Source organism: Lynx rufus, unplaced genomic scaffold (genome assembly GCF_022079265.1).
Source record: "Lynx rufus isolate CCGP_SWC_20201006 ecotype Redwood Valley unplaced genomic scaffold, mLynRuf1.p SCAF_17, whole genome shotgun sequence".
Lineage (NCBI taxonomy): Eukaryota > Metazoa > Chordata > Mammalia > Carnivora > Felidae > Lynx > Lynx rufus.
Genome location: NW_025814831.1, coordinates 11,592,848 through 11,612,108, shown reverse-complemented (window position 1 = coordinate 11,612,108; position 19,261 = coordinate 11,592,848). Strand labels below are relative to the sequence as shown.

General features: G+C 57.0%; 1 protein-coding gene across 1 annotated transcript; it reads left to right on the top strand.

Annotated features, from left to right (window-relative positions):
• The first annotated feature begins 16,101 nt into the window (after nucleotides 1-16,101).
• FAM181A (family with sequence similarity 181 member A) lies at nucleotides 16,102-18,011 on the top strand. The gene is made up of 2 exons (XM_047079769.1): nucleotides 16,102-16,311; nucleotides 17,046-18,011. The coding sequence occupies exons 1-2, from the start codon at nucleotides 16,102-16,104 to the stop codon at nucleotides 18,009-18,011; spliced, it is 1,176 nt and encodes a 391-aa protein (XP_046935725.1).
• The last annotated feature ends 1,250 nt before the right edge of the window (nucleotides 18,012-19,261 follow it).

Sequence of the window (19,261 nt, the reverse complement as noted above, 5' to 3'; positions counted from 1 at the left end):
GGCTCTGCCGTCCCTTATTCCAGACCTCCCAGATCCAGCGGGGCCCTCTCTGCACCCACCCTCCACCGGGCCCCGGTTGACCTCCCCAGTGGTGTCCCTCACTTGTGGACGGCCCCTCAAGGACCCCACGTGACCTTTGGGATACAATTGAGGTACTCACAGGGGTGGGGGGGTGTGGACCGACCCGGACGCTCCAGGGGGAGTAGGAGCCGGAACTGGGAAGCACGTCCCGGTACCACCCGTGTCCCGGTCACCCAGGGCCTCCAAGCTCCCAGAAGCAAGGTCTCAGCTCTCCCTGACCTGTCAGCAGCATCGGCCACAGCTGGTCACTTCCTTTGAACCGAATGCCTTCCTCCCTTGAGGCTGAGGCACCGTGGGGCTCTCCTGGCATTCACTCCTCATTCTCCTTCCCTTCCCCCTCCTCTAACTCATACTGTGCGCCCCGGGGCTGGGGCCCGGCCCCTCACTCGTCCCTTGTGCCCTGGACAACTGTTCTCTCTTTTCTTGCATTCTGTTTCTGTCTGTTGGACACGAATCAGTCACGGGGCCAAACTAACAGCAAAGCTGTCTACGGCTTCCTGTGGTCCAGCTTTCCTGGGGGCGAGGACACCCGACCACGAAGCCTCCCCGGTCCACACCCCAGCCACTCGAAAATCCAGCCCTCCCCCACACCACGCTGATATTCCCCCGCCTTCAGCACCCAGGGGCAGGTCCCCGACAGCTGGAGACCACCCCTGCATCCCAAGCCTGCCCGAATTATTCAAAGTCTCCGATCTTGAACTTCTTCCCTGCATGCCGCCTGCAGCCTCCTGTTCCTAGGGAGTAACACCAAAATTTTCTTTCAACGGCATTGGCGTCTGTGTTGCCACTGAGTCACCTTTATAAGTTAAGACCAGGCAGCAACCTCACCTACCTCCAGGCCTTGGACACCTGCCCACCACGGAGCCTCTCTCTTGAGCTCTCCCTGGGAATCCAAGCTCATATTTCCAACCGCCCATGTGACATTCCAGCCGCACCTCTGACACTCAGGGTCCTACCACCTCACGTCTTCTGCCGCCTTCCCGTTCTCGGGAATCAGCCTTGCCATTCAAACTGGTTGCTCAGCCGAAAGTCTAGGGGTCCCCTTCAATTTTTCCCTTTCTCTTGACAGCCCCATGCTCATTGCCGCCTCAGGGACTCTCTCTGGGACATTCCTACTCTCATGTCTGGCTCCGTCTGGACACTGAGATCTCAGTTTGACGTCCCCTCCCCAGAAAGGCCTTTGCCGATCTGTCCCGTGGCCCTGTTTCGTTTCCTGCGTGGGGCCATCACTGCCTGAAGCCCTGCTGTGCTTAGTGTCTGTCTCCCGTCGTGGCCCGGCGTCCCCAAGAAGACCGGGCACAGAGCAGTGCTCCAGGTGGATCTGCCGGATGTCAGGGGAAGGACTCAGGACTGGGAGTCTAGGCCCCAGGAGTGAGGGCTTGGGAGGAGCGGAGCGAAGAGCTGATTGAGAGAGAGAGAGAGAGAGAGAAGGGGGGCAGGGCGGCAGACAGGATGGGCTGACAGCAGTCAGCCACACCACAGACACTCCACGCTGACTCAGCCTTCAGGACACCCCGTGTCTGCTGTCCTTGACTCCAGTCATTCTTTTCCTGTGGTCACAGCCTCCTGTGTCACCGCGTACTCACACTCTTCTGGAAGTGGACTCTCCTTTTAAACCCAAATACACGCATTGGGAAAGGAAAGCAACATCATCCATGGAATCACTGTGTCGGCCTGTCTCAAGTCCTAGGCCGCGCTGCAGAAGCTCGGGAGTGGCCTTCCAGGGCACGGCCAGTGGCCCGGTGGTCTCTCAGTGGGACAGGGCAGGTGCCCTCCCAACGCAAACCCCCCCCCCATCCTCATGCAGGCGGTCACTGTCTGTGGCCAGGTCTCTGTCCACCCGCCTGCCTTCAGCATCCAGCCTGGGGCCCCGAGAGCCCAGCGTCCTGCACCACAGGCCACAGGAAGCCCTGTGACCAACTCCCCCCCACCCCCCCACACCCCCCGCGGGCTCCAGATTCTGCGGTTTGAGGGGGTTCAGCGCCCCCTGCTGGCAGCTGGCTGAACCCCTGCACATCAGAGTGCATGGGTGGAAAGCTCAGCCCTGTCTCTGTCCTTGTCCTGCCCCTTCTCATCTCATCACCTTCCCACTGTGATCCCTGAAATGTACCAGACAGTCACATCTCCTCTCCTGCAATGCTTTTCCCCACAAGACTCCCCCACTCTTCTCCCACTGATGCATCTGATACACCCCAATCATCCCCAAGACTACAAAGCACCACTTCCTCCAAGAAGCCTCCCTTACTTTCACCCAGGGAAATGGATCGTACCTGCTTCCTGTTCCTGTGAAAACCCTGTCATAGATTCTGTCGTGCTGTAAGGTCCTTTTCCCTTCACGTGCCTTTCTCTGTGGAGACGGTGTCTCCTGTCCTCGGGACCCAGCTCCGAGCTGTGTGGAGCAGAGGCTCACGTGGGAAATGTTTGTTGTTGAATGATTATACTGTCAACCTACTTCAGAGGTTCTGAGCAGGCCTATGCTGAGCAAAATCAAATATAAATATTCGAGGCGAAATCACGATACATACCTATGTGCTCATTGAGAAAAAAAATTTTAAATGGAAGTTTATAAACTAAAAAATGAAACCCCCTTCAAGCCTCTCCCGTCCTACAACCTTTCATAAATCACCACTGTTATCAGTTTGGGGTGCCTCCCTCCCACACTTTCCCCAAGAAGCCCCTTTTACTTTACCTTTTCTTCTTTCTTTGTTTTTTTTATTTTTAACATAAATGGGGTCATACGATACACCTAACTCTGAGCTTTATTTATTTATTTTTTCATGAAACCATCCATCTTGAGGTCCTTCTGGCTAAGTCAGCACCTGTAGCCTCAGGACATTCTATCAGTGGCTACAAAACATTCTGTGCTATAGTACTGTGTACATTTCAAGTCTTTGTCTTTTTGTCTTTCCTTTTGTGTGTTTCTTGCAGTTGTAAACACACACCCTCGGGCACAGTTCCGCAAACATCCTCGGGCACAGCTCTTTGCGCCCATGTGCCCATATTCCTGTAGAATTGACTCTTGGAACTCTAAGGGCAGACCTATTTCCTATTTTAAGAGACGCTGCCAACAGACCCTCCAAAAAGGCGATAGCAACTCACACTCATACCAAGAATGCTTAAGTGTATCTATCTCTGCCCATCCTTCACAGCACTGTTTTTAGACAATTCTGACACCCCCCCGATTGTCTCAACCTTCAAGTCCAGCTGGAATCGGGCTAAAATGGGTATTTAGGGCAACGGTCAGAGGAAAGGGGTCTGGAAAGGGAGCATGGTAGACACATGAATCTACTGTTGAGCTGCCCCATGTTCTCCTTGGCCAAGGAGGGTAAGTCCCTGCCCCCCTCCACCAACCCTGCTGAGCGTTTGATCCTGGACCCGGAGCACCACCCCCCTCCCCCCCCCCCCCCCCCCCGCAGAGGCTTTGTCTTTAGGAAGCAGCAACTCCAGCCTGCTCTCAGAGAATGCTCTCTGGAGGAAGTGTGTGTTCGGAAGAATCAGAGAATTACAAACCTGGTTAGGCATGGCAAGGCAAGGAGGGAAGACAAAACCAAGTGTTACGTCCTGCAAGGACCATGGGTCCTGGAACGTGAATGTGCTTTCTGTGATGTCTAGAGCGGTCCTCTGAGGCTGTGGAGGGGGGCTGTTGGGGCGTGCAAGGGGCTCACCTCTCACCCCACTGTCACCCCAGACCCGGAGGACCCTGTTTGGAGAGGGAAACTTGGAAACAGCTTGTCATTTGTGTTGTCTGACAAGACGGAAAGGGGGGGACCAGGCAATGCCAACATACAAACAGCGTTCTTCACCCCAGACTCTTCCTGGCCAGCACCCTGTGGGAGCAGGGGGCAGTGTGCCCATAGCTGCCTGGGGTCACGTTTGCAGATTTCAATCTTTTAGGAGCTCCGAGATGGCCTCCAGCATCACTGGGCTTGTCTTCCTTCTGGCTCTGATTTTAACAAGCCTTAGGCAAGGACCTGAAAATGACTCACGAAAAACCAAGGTAAGGAAGAGGGGAGGGTGGCCCTGGCAGGGCCAGCAGCAGGAGCCCCGTGGGGACTCTCATCAGTCACCCAGGAGCTCGAGTGGCAGATGCATCTGTGAGCGGGTCAAGCGAGGGACCGTGCATGTGGGAGAATGTGAAGTGCGAGCTGACTGGATACAGCCAACGGCCAACCAGCGCTTGCTGGGAAGGGACAAAAATGCTGGTGCCGAAATATACACCCCACATGTCCACATGGTATTTCAGTGTCCAGCCTGCTTCCATTTTTATTCACACCAGAGCTTATTCTTACATTCTATGAGGGGATGGAAGAACAGGTATTATTGTCCCCATTTACACATGAGAAGACTGTGTCCAGCATTGGGGGTGGGGGTCCCTCCTTCGGAAATGCAGGCCTTCTTTGCCCAAGTCCCTTGCTTCCCAGGGGTAACACCCTCCCGAAGCCAACCCTGAGGCTCCTACCGTCAGCCCTTCTGCTTGCTTTCCAGCTAACATACTAAGGCGCATCGTGTCATCACATGTTATAACTAACTCCGTCCCCCCACTAGACTACGCCCCCCATGAGTCAGAGGATGATTCTGATGGGTCCCCTCCGCCCTCCTCGCACCCGGCAGGTGCTGAGCAGATGTTTGTGGATAGATAGATGGGAGTGTGGGTGGATCCTGAAGCCCAGTGTGAACCAACTGCTTGACAAAAACAACATGGGGTTTCTAAGGATCCCACATCTACTCAGGAAAAGGGGGATACATAATCCTGGGATGGGGGGGCGGGTGGAGGGTGGAGACAGGGGAGAAGAATGAGCAGGGGCTCTGGAATATCTTCAAAGTGCTGGGGTGTGGAAGGGGGGCTTTGGTCAGAGTTCTTGAGGGGCAGGAGCCTCGGGCTGCAAGCCAGGGAGGCCATGAAGGTTGAAACTGAAAGGCTCCTTCCCTGGGAAGAGCAAGAGACCCCGGGGAATTCCCACGGCGCCCTCTTGTGGCCATTTGAGGCCAAGACTGGGCGCTCAGAGGAGAATCCTGCCTTTTCCTCTTAGCCAAGGGCATTATTGAAAGAGGGGGTGGGAGCCCTGATCTGGGGAGTCAGGATTTTAATCCTGACCATACCACTAGTTCACCGGGTTGCTTGGGCCAGCCACTGCACCTCTCAGCTTCAGTTTCTTCGTTTGATAATGAGGGAACTGCTCTCACGAACGGAAATGCTGACCACAGGTGAGGCTAGAGCGGTGGGGGGCGGCGGGGGGGGGGGGTGGGAAGCACTCCCACCTGTTCACTGGGCCTCCTCTAGGAATTTGGCGGTCAGTGCTGACCTGGGAGTGCAGTCCCTCCAGTGACACGGGAGGAAACGGAAGCTCAGAGAGGTTAAGTGACCTATCCTTGGTCGCTCAGCTGGTTTGTGTCACAACTAAGATGTGAAGCCGGGTCTGTCACTTCAAAGCCCCTTGTCTGACTCCCTGGTGCTTCTCAGGGTCTCCAAGATCCTCACCACCTCTGCTGTGGTTCAGGGTGCCTGCTGGAGGAAAGAGATCCACAGGGGCCATTAGGGTCCTCACAGGGGGCCACAGCAGGAAGGAAAGAGTCAGTTGACAGGGCATAGAGGTGGAGAGTGACCCTGTATACAAAACGTAGTCTTTGCAGAGGACGAAATTAGGCCACCACTCAACTAGCCATCGAAACAATGTTCTCTGGGCCAACTGCCCAACCAGGAGCTCAGCTCTTATCCAGAGCCCAGGCTGCCTCAGTTTACCTGGCACACCTACCTTCAGGGGTCTGGCTGAGGTGATTGGTCCCTTGTGGGGTGATTTGGGCGTGCCTGAGAAGTTCACAACCAACCGATGCTCTCCTCTGTTCCCCGGCTGGCACGTCTCTGCAGGGCTTGGCCTCAGGAAGAAACCAATGAAAAGCGCTAAGGAGCCTCCCGACTCAGAAGGGCCTGGGGTTCAGGTCTCAGGTCTGCCAGTTCCTAGCTGAATGAAACTGAACAAATCACTGTGTGCCTCAGTTTCCTCGTCTGTGAAACAGGGGTACTCAGAGGAGCCCTAGAGTATGGCTGGAGGATCTGGAGAGTGAGCATGAGCCCCTCTGTGTCTCTTTCCAGTATATAAAGCGCTGGCCAGGGCTTACTGGTCTCAGAGAGCATCAGCTCCCGGTGTGGGGCTCTAGAAGCTTCTAGAGCTTCTAGGGGCTGGGTGTGGGGAGAGGAGACGATGCTGTTGCAGACCCTTCCCTGCACTGCCCCCAGGATGCTCACAGTGGGCGTTAGAAGGCGGCCCCACATTGAAGTTTTGTGCTCTTTTGGGGGGTGGGGAGCAGACTTTCGACACTCCCTCCACATGAGATGACCGTTTGGCAGAATGGAAGGGGGAAGAGGAAAGAGTGACTCTCCAATGTTCACTTGTGTCCTCCTGGGCACTGTTAATTAATATTTAAATTAACATTATATCCAGGGCAAAGCTTGGTAAAACTTCTCTGCGTGTGGGGAGGAGGACAGAGAGCCCGGTTAGGAGGCTCTGGAAGCGTCCGGGTGAGGCGAGAGACGGTGGGAGATGGGTCCAGGGTAGAGCAGAGGAACTGGTGATGAGGGGTCAGATTCTCGATACAGTTTGCAAGCAGAGTCCAGGGGGGCGAGCTGATGGAAGGCTATGACTGCGGGGTCAGGGATGACTCTGAGGTCTGGCCTGAGCACCTGGAAGGAAAGAGCCGCGGTTATTTGAGAAGGAAAAGCCTGGGGAGAAAACCCGGAGCTCAGTCTTGGGTGTAGAAAGCTGGAGGATCTGGAAGATCCTTGGGGAGAGAGCAAGAGAGCGGCTGGCTAGGACTCTGGAGGTTAGGGGAGAGGTCCAGGCTGGAGACGGACGCGGGGAATGATCGGCTCACGACTGGTGCTGACAACTCATGAGACTCATGGAGTTTTCCGGGCTGTGAGTGCAGAGGAGAGGAGCACACTGTTCCTGGAGCTGTGGCCGACGATCCAACTCCAGGCTTCACTGGGCGAATACCGAGCCCACATCTGCTGCCTCACTTCCCACTCTGGGCAGGACCTGCCGGAAGAATCCGCATCTCTGGCCCTGGGAGTGGCCTGCATCGTCCCGCCCGCGTCTCATGCTTCTTACCTCCCTCCTCGGCCCACACTCTCTCCTCCCAGAACCCACTGCATCCTGACAGAGATAAAGCCACCCAACACATCCTTTAGCCTGCGGGAAGGGATCTGTGGAGCTGGGGTCCTGTTTACATCACCCTTATCATCCATTCAAGGTCTGATGGGAACTGTCATTGCCAGCCCCTCACAGATGTCTTTGAACTGGAGCTAGATGTGACCAAGCCCTTGGGCACTATTCGGGGTTCTCTCTCCCCCTCCACCACGCCTTGGTGCGTCTTAGAGCCCTGTCGGACCCAAGTCTTTCTCCAGGGTCCCAGCAAGCCAGCAGAGTGAGTAGAATGGCCCCCATCTTACAGATGAGAAAAGTGAGGTCCAGAGAGGCGAAATTATTTGCCCAGATTAGCAGAGGCAGGACTGGAATGTAATTGCCTGACTCTTAAGTTTCGTGCATTATCTCTGCTTCCAGGTGAGAAATGTGCTCCCGGGAGCACCTACCATGTGCAGGGCACTGAACGCCACCTGAGTTTGACAGTGTTTGGCCTACACTACCCTGTCAGCCTTGCTACCCCAGTGGAGGTGAGGGGGCTCCTGAACTCACTGTAGTAACTCTTCTTATCTGAGCAGGACCTCGCGGGGGAGCCTGGGAGTTACTGATTGTGCAAACGTCTCTCTCTCTCTCTCTCTCTCTCTCTCTCTCGGCAAGACTTTATTCAGAGAATTTTTACAGTGTGTGGTTTGGGCTGGATTTGGGCTACAGACAGAGTTGTGATCAGAGGTCAGGAAATCACGAGTTGGCACTGGGACGGATGACCCAGGGAGTAGGCCGAGGGCTGGGCTGTGAGGCCAGAGGCGACAAGCCAAGAAGGACAATATCCCCTGCCTCCTCTGAGGGGCGCTATGGTGTAGACACGAACTGAATCCAAACCCCAGGTCCTCCGCCACTTTGCTCAGAGGTCAGAGGAGAGCTTTTCTACCTCCTGCAGCCTCAGTTTCCTAATCTGTCAGATGGGAAGGATGACGCCCCCCTCAGAAAGTTTTATTTATTCAGTCATTGGTTTGTTAGGGATGATTACATTATATCTGAGATAGCAGCTATAAAGCTCTCAGTGCATCATGGTATTTAGGGGAGTGGGGCTCCTCCCCTGTCACCTTTCTCTTAGGAAATCCCAATTCGGGGAGGCAAGGGCTCCTCTGTGATGAGAGAGTGCATTGTTTATGTGGAACTGCCGGGGGACAGCTGTGGCCGGGAGGGCCACGGAGCATATGCTGTTCCCAGGATGTTTTATGACTGGCTACCGGAGCCCCCAACAGGACTCAGAAGCCAACCAGTCATTTTGCTCCATGTTGTGATTTGTTCAGCAAACCTTTATTATGTGCCTACTGCATGCAGAAGTACATGGGGGATTCAACCGTTCTTCCTAACTTTATCTCTGCCCCCACGCCCTGCCATGGCGACCTCCCCTCTCCATTGTCCTAAACGTCTCAGTGCCTCTATTCTCCAAAATGCCTACCCACTCTAGTCTCTGTGTATTGCACTGAGTCAATGAGCTCTGGTCTGGGAAGTGGGAGCGCTTGAGGACTTGGAAAATCAGTCTTTCTCTAGGACTCTGTTCCCTTGATTAAAATCCCAAGGGTCGGGTTACCAGAATGCCAAGCTTTGCACACCCTGGCTTCGCAGCCTGTGACTGGGAGCTGGAGGCAGGGACACCTGGCATCCAGCCAGCCCATCTCCATCCGCACCCACAGAAGGCATGACTAGCTGATCAGGGCATTCTAACTGCCGGGCCTGCGGGGCCCTCGGAATCTTTCCACAGGGTACCTGCCAGCCATCACCAATCAAATCCGAGTTGGCAGTTGAGATTAAACGGACTTTTCATTCCTGGCTGTGCCCTGCGTTGGGTGAAGAGACGCACCAGAAAGGCTCCCGGAGTCACAGGCAAGGTGACAGACATGTGGCACAGTAGCTGGGATCAGTGGGGGGCAGGGGTCCGTGGGGATCACCCGACAGGGGCGTAAAGGCATGACTGCTGTGTTATTCCTGCCACATCAGCCCCTCTCTGTGGGTGAGCCGTGCCCAGGCTGGGCTTCCCTGGGCAGCTGTGGACCCAGCCCAGAGGGGCAGAGCTGGGGGAAGGGCACAGACTCTGAGCCAGGCACTGTACTGGGCTTGGTCACAGATGATCTCTTTTTTTTTAATGTTTTTTAAAAATTTTTAATTTTTAACATTTATTCATTTTTGAGACAGAGACAGAGCACGTGTGGGGGAGGAACAGAGAGAGGGGGAGACACAGCATCCGAGGCAGGCTCCAGGCTCCGAGCTGTCAGCACAGAGCCTGACGCGGGGCTCGAACTCATGAACTGTGAAATCATGACCTGAGCCAAAGTCGAACGCTTAACTGACCGAGCCACCCAGGTGCCCCAATGTTTATTTCTTTTATTTTTTTTAATGTTTATTTATTTTTGAGACAGAGAGAGACAGAGCATGAACAGGGGAGGGGCAGAGAGAGAGGGAGACACAGAATCTGAAACAGGCTCCAGGCTCTGAGCGGTCAGCACAGAGCCCGACGCGGGGCTCGAACCCACGGACCGTGAGATCATGACCTGAGCCGAAGTCGGACGCTTAACCGACCAAGCCACCCAGGCGCCCCTGTTTATTTCTTTTTAAGAGAGAGAGAGCACGAGCAGGGAAGGGGCAGAGAGATGGGGACAGAGGATCCGAATTGGGCTCTGCTGACAGCAGAGAGCCCAAGGTGGGATCCCAACTCACAACCTGTGAGATCATGACCTGAGCCGAAGTCGGACGCTTAACCGACTGAGCCACCCCGGCGCTCCCCAGATGATCTCTCTTAATCCTCATTGTCCACTCTGCCAGCGAGCTGCTATTAGCTCGACCTTAAAGACGGTCACCCTGACACTTGTCTCTGCCGCTGCAGTCGGGCCACGGCCAGGGGCGCGGGGACTGGGGAGCAGGGCTGTGAGGCATCACGAGGTCTCCGGCTGCTCTGAGGGCACCGCCATGCTGGTGCTCAGCCTTGGCTGTGAGAGGAGGTCACCAGGGCAGGAAGCCCCCAGTCTGGCGGCCTGGCAGCCAAAGGGGTTTATTTCAACCCAATGCCTTTCTTTCCAAGAAAAGTGGAAAGGCCTGTCTGTTCTGATTACAGCTGACAGCCTGCCTCGGGCCAGTCTTTGATAGAAATACTCCCATTATATAAGGGGGTTACATAAATCATCTTGTGATGTCTGTCACACGTCCGCGAGGTGCTGGCCGTGCCGCTGTGCCTCTGAAGGGGCATTTGTGTATTTCCGGAGTTGAGATGGTCAGGCCCAAGTCGCCAGGTGGGGAGGGGCGTGCCTGGCTCTCTGGGTTAGCTAAGCCCCTAGGAGGGAGTCGGGGCCTGCGAGTTAGTTAATAGTCAGCAGGCAGCAGCATCATACAATGGTCACGACCAAGCGTCTGGACCCGGCTGCCGGCGTCTCAGCCCCTGGTCTGCCATTTACTGACCGGACGACCTTGGGCAAGTTTCCATGCTAATTCGTGCCTCAGTTTCCTTATCCATTGAACAAATGGCTCACTATGTGTCGTATACCTTGATCCAGTGGTGAGTGCTGGCTAGGGCCGAGCTCTGAGCAGACGTCAGGGTGCAGAACAGCCTGACCTTGGGTGAACCATCTCCCCTGCCCGGCCTCTCTTCTTCACCTCTAAAATGGGAAGATGGTTGGGGCGCCTGGGTGGCGCAGTCGGTTGGGCGTCCGACTTCAGCCAGGTCACGATCTCGCGGTCCGTGAGTTCGAGCCCCGCGTCAGGCTCTGGGCTGATGGCTTGGAGCCTGGAGCCTGTTTCCGATTCTGTGTCTCCCTCTCTCTCTGCCCCTCCCCCGTTCATGCTCTGTCTCTCTCTGTCCCAAAAATAAATAAATGTTGAAAAAAAAAAATTAAAAAAAAAAATAAAATAAAATAAAATGGGAAGATGGCCCATCTCTTGGAACGGAACTTTCTACAGAGGTGTGGACACGTAAAATTGTCTTTAAAATTTATTTTTGGCGATTGAAAATATTACATGCTAAAAACTGTACTAACAAACACACACTCAAACGAGTTGTAACTCACAAGCCAGCACACTAGACCCGTTAGCCCCGGCAGTTAACCTGTTAACGGCCCAGGGGACTAGATACTAAAGCTTCTCGGGGAATCGTTTTCATTTGATGACTATCCTGAGATAGCAAGACAGACTTTTAAAAATTAACATTTTAGCCTCTTATCTCTTTACGTCAAGATTTCTATAGGTTCTGCAACCAGAGCAAAATACGGCCGATACTAGACTGTAATCCACACCTCCTGATTTTGAAGTTCTAGGTCATCAAAACACTCTCCTGGTGTGAATGTGTTTTCAAAATAAGTGGAAATTATCGCATTTGGGTGTGTAAAAGAAATCTGCCCTCCTAGCACATCTCTGTCACTGTTTCATATATTGGACTCTCTCAGGAGTCTGTTTAAGGGGCTTCTTTGTGTAAACACAGTTTGAAAGCCCACTGCCCCAGGTGACCTTCCAGGTTCCCCCTCTGGCTGGGTGGTTCATGTCATTGTCACCTGCCTCCTCTCACTTTTGGTTCCAATCTGCAGCTGTGTTGGCTGAATTCTAGAAGTGGGTTATGTCAGATGACGTCCAGGGATTCTGGATGGGTGGCTCCAGGTAGTTTGGGAAACCAGGGAAAGTTGGGGTGTTTGTCCCAGTGATGGGTGGACAGAAGATGGCTGTTAAGTCGTCAGGACAGAGTTGGTCTCCCCTCCAGCACGTTGCACTGGGGACAGAGGAGCAAGCAAAGGAAGCCCCCCTCCTCCGTGCCCTCTGGTCCCCGCACGCAGGTGCTGAGTGGAGTTACTAGAACCCGGAAGTCCCTGACACTGAACCATGTAAATAGTCTTGAGGAGGGGTTAGCGCAGCTGGGAGGTCAGAGACCCGCATCCGTGACGGATGATGGGGAAGGAAGTCTCAAGTTCAAGTCAGCCCCGCTCATGTGCCTTTAACAGGTGCTTCAGTGGCCCCGTCTGGTGCGGAGAGATGCAATTATGAAACGGTGCTCCCTGTTCTCCACACACCCACAGTCCAGAAGGAACACCGAGGATTTGTTGTCAGGTGCAACCGTAGCCGTCACCAGGCTCCTTCACTAAGTCCTACTCTGTGCCGAGGCCGTTCTACAGAAATTCGGAGGTGAATGAGCAGTTGTGCCCTGCTTTCACAGAGCTCACTCAGGTGGAGGTAGATGGGTGGGTGGGACAAATAGTAAACAAACAAATAAACAAATAGAGGCAGCAGTTTTTCCATTCGGTGGAGTGGGCAACATATGTGATTCATGAAACATTTAGTGAGAAACTACCCTGCGCCAGGCCCCAGTTAGGGGTCAGATTACCAAAGGCTTTCTGGGTTAGGCCAAGGAGGTTAGACTTCATTTTGGATCTATAAACATACGGAATGGAGAGGGTGCACGGAGACCGGCCTGGCTTCAAGTTCAGTTTTGCCAGTTATTGGCTGTGAGGCCTTGAGAAAGCAGCTCAGTCTCACATCCCTCATAGCAGTACTCCCCTCAGTGAGCTGTTGCGGGGTCAGGTGGGGTCTTCTACATGTGATCACTGATTGCAGCTCTTGGCACGTATAAGGTGCTGACCAAGTATCAGTTTCTTCCCTCCTCCTCCCTCCCTCCACCCTCTCCCTCCTCCCCCTTCCTCCCTTCCTTCCTCCCTTCGTCCCTCCTCTCCCCTTCCTTCTTCCCTTCCTTCCTTCCTTCCTCCCTTCCTTCCTCTCTCCCTCCTCCCCCTTTCCTCCCTTCTTCCCTCCCTTCCTCCCTCCTCCCCCTTCCTTCCTTCCCTCCTTCTTTCCTTCCTTCCTCCCTCCCACCCTCCCTCCTCCCCTTCCTTCCTTCCCTCCTTCGTTCCTCCCTTCCTCCCTCCATCCCTCCTTCCCTTCCTTCCTTCCTTCCTTCCTTCTTTCTTTCCTCCCTCCCTCTTCCCCCTTCCTTCCTTCCCTCCCTCTTTCCTCCCTTCCTCCCTCCATCCCTCCTTCCCTTCTTCCCTTCCTTCCTCCCTTCCTTCCTTCCTCCCTCCTCCCCCTTTCCTTCTTCCCTTCCTTCCTAACTTCCTCCCTCCTCCCCCTTTCCTCCCTTCCTCCCTCCCTTTCTCCCTCCTCCCCCTTCCTTCCTTCCCTCCTTCTTTCCTCCCTTCCTCCCTCCATCCCTCCTTCCCTTCCTTCCTTCCTTCGTTCTTTCTTTCCTCCCTCCCTCTTCCCCCTTCCTTCCTTCCCTCCCTCTTTCCTCCCTTCCTTCCTCCATCCCTCCTTCCCTTCTTTCCTTCCTTCCTCCCTTCCTTCCTTCCTCCCTCCCTCCCTCCCTCCTCCCCCCTTCCTTCTTCCCTTCCTTCCTCCCTTCCTTCCTTCCTCCCTCCCTCCCTTTCTCCCTCCTCCCCCTTCCTTCTTTCCTTCCTTCCTTCTTTCTTTCCTCCCTCCATCCTCCCCCTTCCTTCCTTCCCTCCCTCTTTCCTTCCTTCCTCCCTCCATCCCTCCATCCTCCCCCTTCCTTCCTTCCCTCCCTCTTTCCTTCCTTCCTCCCTCCATCTCTCCATCCTCCCCCTTCCTTCCTTCCTTCCTCCCTCCCACCCTCCCTCCTCCCCCTTCCTTCCTTCCCTCCTTCTTTCCTCCCTTCCTCCCTCCATCCCTCCTTCCCTTCTTTCCTTCCTTCCTCCCTCCCTTCCTACCTCCCTTTCTCCCTCCCTTCCTTCCTTCCTTCCTCCCTTCTTTCCTTCTTTCCTCCCTCCATTCCTCCCTCCCTCCCTTCTTTTCTTTCTCCTCAATAAGTAGGAAGAACACACAGGAAAAACAGCCCATATTAAGAGCACTATGGAATGAGTTTTTAAGCTATGGACTCAGACCCCACAAGGTTCATTGGCCTCGGGGGTTTGCTGCTGGCAGAGCAGTGAGGGGACGACGTCACCGGCGAGCAAAGCCCGGTGGGCTGCAGCAGGAACAGACCCGAGCCTGCAGGAGGCCACAGTGGGAATGGGCCGGGATGGTTTGAAGCCAGCGTCCCAGCAGAGAATGATGCAGAAGGCGGTTAAGTGGGCCAGCGCTGGGTTACGGAGGGATTCGAACACTAGCCGAGCCGTGTGACCTGGCCCCCAAGCGGGGGGCAGCAGGGGGCCCACCCCGGTGACCTCGGGGCAGCCCTGTGCAGGACCGGTTCGGAGGAGCAAGGATGTTCCCGCCTGTACCGGTCAGGCTGGGCTCGGTTCTGCTGCAGAGACAACCCTCGGCTCTCAGCGCTTAGAGCAACGATGACTTAGCCGTCGTGCGGCCGCGGAGAGGGGCCGCTGTCCAGGGCGGGGGATGGCCAGCGGTTGGGAGACTCCAGTCCAGAGACACCTCCGTGTCAGCTCCTGCTTCTCCCGCTGCCTCAGCAGGGGGAGGGGCACGGGGGATCCCGCGCCCGATCCCCGATCCCTAAATTAAGTTCCGGCTTGTGGGCACAGGGCCCTCTCCTCCAAACCCTTCATTTGGCCTGCAGGGACCCTCCAGCCAGAGAGGGAGGCGGCTTGAAGCCAGGCCACTGTGGCCGGCGGCTGCAGTCTATTGGCCAGCAGGAGGGGGTGGGACCATCCTCCTGGGTGAGTCCCCTGGGCCTGCCCTGCAACTGCTCCCATGCGGGCGAGGGGACCTCAGAGAGGAGTCCTTGGCATCACAGACCGTGCTACAGAGGTGGGGTGTAGGCCGCCGGCCCGGCCGTTCAGCTGAGCGGAGGACCGGAGGAGACGCTGGAAGAGGAAGGGGGCAAAGGACGGCAAGGGGAAGAGGTGGAAGGGAAAGGAGGCCGAGCAGAGAAAGGCAGGAGGCGCGGGGCCCGCCCAGGTCGGCCGGCACGGAGGCCGCACCGATCAGCCTGCCTCCGCCCGCGGCCTCACCTTCCCTCCGGCCAGTCAGTGGGCAGGGCCAGCGGCCAGCGCAGGGCTCCCTCGCTCGCTCAGAGCGGCCCGCTTGCGGCCCCGCCGGCGTTGGCACGGTGACAGTAGCCAAGTGTGCAAACTTGTGCCATTGTCCCCAGGCCAGGGGGAGCCATGGAGACTGGCTAATATGACACAGGAAAATGTTTGCTGATGGCAATTCTATGGGCTTTGTCCACCTCTTTCTCCATCATGACGACTCGATTTAAGTCCCTAACTGTTTGACTACAAATGCAAGGGGACCGTGCAACGCCAGCCTTTTGTCCGGCCGCGCTGAATGGGCAATTCAGGCTTTGTGCAGCTCAATTAAGGAAGCAAACATAAAGACAAGATTCCTGAGAGCTCCGGCTCCCTTCCCATGGATATCCCAGCACCTCGTTAGGGAGTCCTTCCCCGGCTACCTTTCCCGACATCAGCGAGCCGCCTGCCCTCACAGGCTGGCCAGTGGCCGGTGCCTCCGGGAGGGGGCTGGGAAGAGGGAGACAGAGACAGACAGAGACAGAGAGGGAGAGAGGAACGGGGCGGGAGGGGGAGAGGGAGAGACACTCAACACTCAAGGACAGAGGGGAAAGAGCCCGCCCCGGCTTACCCCGTCCGATTGTCTGTCTGCACTGGGGCATGGCAGCTGTAGGCCTGGAGTCTTTGGGGGAGGTATGCAAGCCCATCTCTTCTGGGCCCAGCCCCTCCTCAATCCTGGACTTTTTAAACACACGCACGCACACACACATGCACACACACACACACACGCACACACACACACACACACACGCACGCACTGCCCCCTCGAGAAACCAGGGAACCGAGGTCAAGGGGAGGAGGGGCTGAAGGGTAGAAATTTACCGGGAAATGATTGCATTTGGGAGCTGTCTTTTTTGTGATGGTCCCCATGGTGACAATTTGTGACGGCAAAGAATGTGGGAACGGGGCGCTGCCGCCTGATTGGGATGCTTTGTATCTGGAGAGGCGCTCCTGATTGGCCTGAGGGGCCCCCCAGCGCCGGGGACTCGTCCTCCATCCAGCCCACTCGAGGGCTGCACGACTGCTTCCAGCCGGACGCACGGAGCTCGCCGGCCACGCCGGGCCTGGCCCAGGTCTGCCGCGGGGAACCTGCCAGGCCACGTCGGCGGGGGGCCCGGGGCCGGCCCGCACCCTCGGTCAGTGTGGAGGCTCAGGCGGCTCCCGCCGGCTGGGTGGGGGCGTGGGGCAGGCTGGGGCCTGGGGGAGGGGCGAGGGGCCTCGGGTGGTGGCCCAGGAGGCATGAAATTGCTGCAGATGCTTCTGCGGGGGAGCCCCGCTGCCCACAGTCTGAGATCAGCCCGCCAGGCAGGCCCAGGCTTGAGTGCCAGACGGGGGTCCTGCCTGTCCTGCGTGAGCGCCGGGGGTGGAGCGTGGGCGCCGAAGAGGGGGGGCGGAAGCTAGCAGGCCTGGGGGCGGGGGTGGGAGGGGGAGGGCATCACCACTGGGGAGAGAAGGGGCTTGGCCTTGCTCTAAAGTGGAGCGGTGGCCTCGGCTCAGAAAATAAAAACCTCGCTGGCAAGTTGCGCACGTTGGCAGCGTGGTGTGTGGGAGACACGGTGCGCTGGGCACGCGGAGACTTGCGCTCCGGCCCCAGCGATGCCACTTGTGGCTGGGCCGCCCTGGGCAAGCCGCCCAGCCTCTCTGAGCCTCGGCTGCAGGGGAGGGCCAGACTTGGGAGGACTGAGTGGGCCCGCGTGTTCCCTCCCAGATGCTGAGGAAACGCATGCTCAGCGGCCTGAATGGGCAGCCCGGTGCCCAGGACTGTGTTTCAGGCTAAGGGGCGCTGGCCCTGCGGCCTCGGGGGAGGGGGGGGGCGGCGGCTGGGTGCTGGTGCCCGGAGAGACTCCCAATGGCCTGTGTGTCCCCCCAGGTCAGCTCTGTGCCCTCCCCTGGAGCTGCCAGCCACGAGCAGAACCCGCCCGCTTCATGGAAAGCCCCATGCAGTGGCCTCCTGGTGATGGCAAACGACAGTGACGTAAAGATGCTGCTGAACTTTGTGAACCTGGCGTCCAGTGACATCAAGGCGGCCCTGGACAAGTCTGCACCCTGCCGCCGCTCAGTGGACCACCGCAAGTACCTGCAGAAGCAGCTCAAACGCTTCTCCCAGAAGTATTCCCGGCTTCCTCGGGGCCTCCCCGGCAGAGGGGCGGAGCCTCACCTGAAAAGGGGACCCGAGGACCGGCCAGGGAGGCTGCCCCTCGATTCTGGCCATGATTCCAGTCCCGGCGGGGGTGGGGGCTGCAAGGAGAAGGCTCTGGGGAACCCGTACAGGGAGGAATGTCTCTCTAAGGAGCAGACCTTACAGGGGCAGAACCCAGAAGCTGCCAGGCCTGGCCAGGTGCCCATGAGGAAAAGACAGCTGCCCGCTTCCTTCTGGGAAGAGCCTCGGGCCACCCACAGCTACCCGCTGGGGCTGGAGGGGGGGCCGGGCCCCAGGGAGGGACCTCCCTATGAGGGTAAGAAACATTGCAAAGGTTTGGGGCCCTTGGATCCTGAGACGGCCCCAGTGCCGGCATCCCCAAGGGCACCGGCTGAAAAGGAGCCACTCAAGATGTCTGGGGTCTCCCTGGTGGGCCGTGTCAATGCCTGGAGCTGCTGCCCCTTCCAGTACCATGGACAGCCGGTCTACCCAGGTCCTCCAGGGGCCTTGCCCCAGAGCCCGGTCCCCGGCCTGAGCCTATGGAGGAAAAGCCCGGCTTCCCCCGGGGAGCTGGCCCACTTCTGCAAGGATGTGGATGGGCCGGGGCAGAAAGTGTACAGACCCGTGGTCCTGAAGCCTATCCCCACCAAGCCGGCTGTACCGCCGCCCATCTTCAATGTCTTTGGCTACCTCTAGCCGGGCTGGGAGGCCCTCGGCTCCGACCTCTGGCCTGTACGGGTGTTGGGGGCCCAGGGAGCTCTCCGCGCGAGGAGCGAGCTGGGCAGTGGCGTGGCCTCTTGAGAACCTTCCCTTTGTGTGTGTGGATGGGAGGGGAGGACAGGATTGGGGCAGTGGCTTCTCCGGCAGGCGCCAAGTCAGCCCTTGCCTTGGGAGCTGTGGGGCCGGGCTCCGCCGGCCCCTCTCCAACCAGACCAGAGCGCGACAGAGCATCCCACTGTCCTCGTGCCAGTCTTGCGCGGCGGGGCTTTGCCCCGGCCCGCCAGCCGCTCCAGAAGCCAGAGTTACACGTCTGTTCACCTGCCACCCACTATGTAAGCCAATCTCAGTTCTGTTCCTTTCGAGGTGTTTTTTTTTTTTTTTTTTTTGTAAATATTAAGAAGGTTAAAAGAATAAAGACATTTCTTTTGCAGTTTCCACATCTTGATGTCATGAGGTTGAATGGTCCCCAGGTTAAGAAATGCTGGCTGGGCCCGGGGAGAGGGCAGCTTAGGGAAGGCGGCTGGCTGTGGGGGTGGCCGGGAATGACCCAAAGACCTCCACGGTGTCTGAGAATGGACACTGCGGGCCGGCAGCTCCACTCGAAGGAAGGAGGGTGGAGAGGAGTCACCGGGCAGTCACCTCTGCTTGCCAGGTCCAAGAACAGAGGGTGAGGGAGGCCCGTATCTCCAGATGGTCCACAGTGCTCTAGAGAATAAGGAGGCCGGTACCAGAGGAGGTGGGGCTGGAGTCCTGGCTCTGCAATGGAATGTGGTGCTGGACCTTTCCTCCGGGGGCCTCCTTGCCCCACCTGCAGCGTGAGGGGTGGGATGAGAGTGGTCCCCCTCTGCTATGCCTTCCACTCTGATTACGGCCTCAGAGCAGAGGCTGGGCCAAGGCAATCATGCCCGACCCTGGCCAGAGAGAAAATCAGGACACACTGGAGCTTGGCCCCCTGTGGACAAGCCAAAAAAAAAAAAAAAAATCTCTGGCTAAGTCAGATTCCTGGGTAACCTTCTGATGGCCCCCTTCCTGGGCCTGGCACATACCAGGTGCCCTGTCTGTGACAAGGCACAGAGGAGGGTGCTGGTGGCAGGGAGTGGCCCTGGGTCTTGCCCTGATGCTGCCTAAAGGGCAAAGCCATTGGAGAGGCATGCGCCTCCATACCGGCCCAGGGTCTGCTCTGCTGTGTGAACCTGCTCCGTGGCTGAGAGCACACAGACCTCATC

Coding starts and splice junctions, on each gene's coding strand:
- FAM181A (XM_047079769.1), top strand. CDS start 16,102: ATGCTTTGTATCTGGAGAGGCGCTCCTGATTGGCCTGAGGGGCCCCCC. Junction 16,312..17,045: donor GGGGCCGGCCCGCACCCTCG/GTCAGTGTGGAG, acceptor GTGTCCCCCCAG/GTCAGCTCTGTGCCCTCCCC.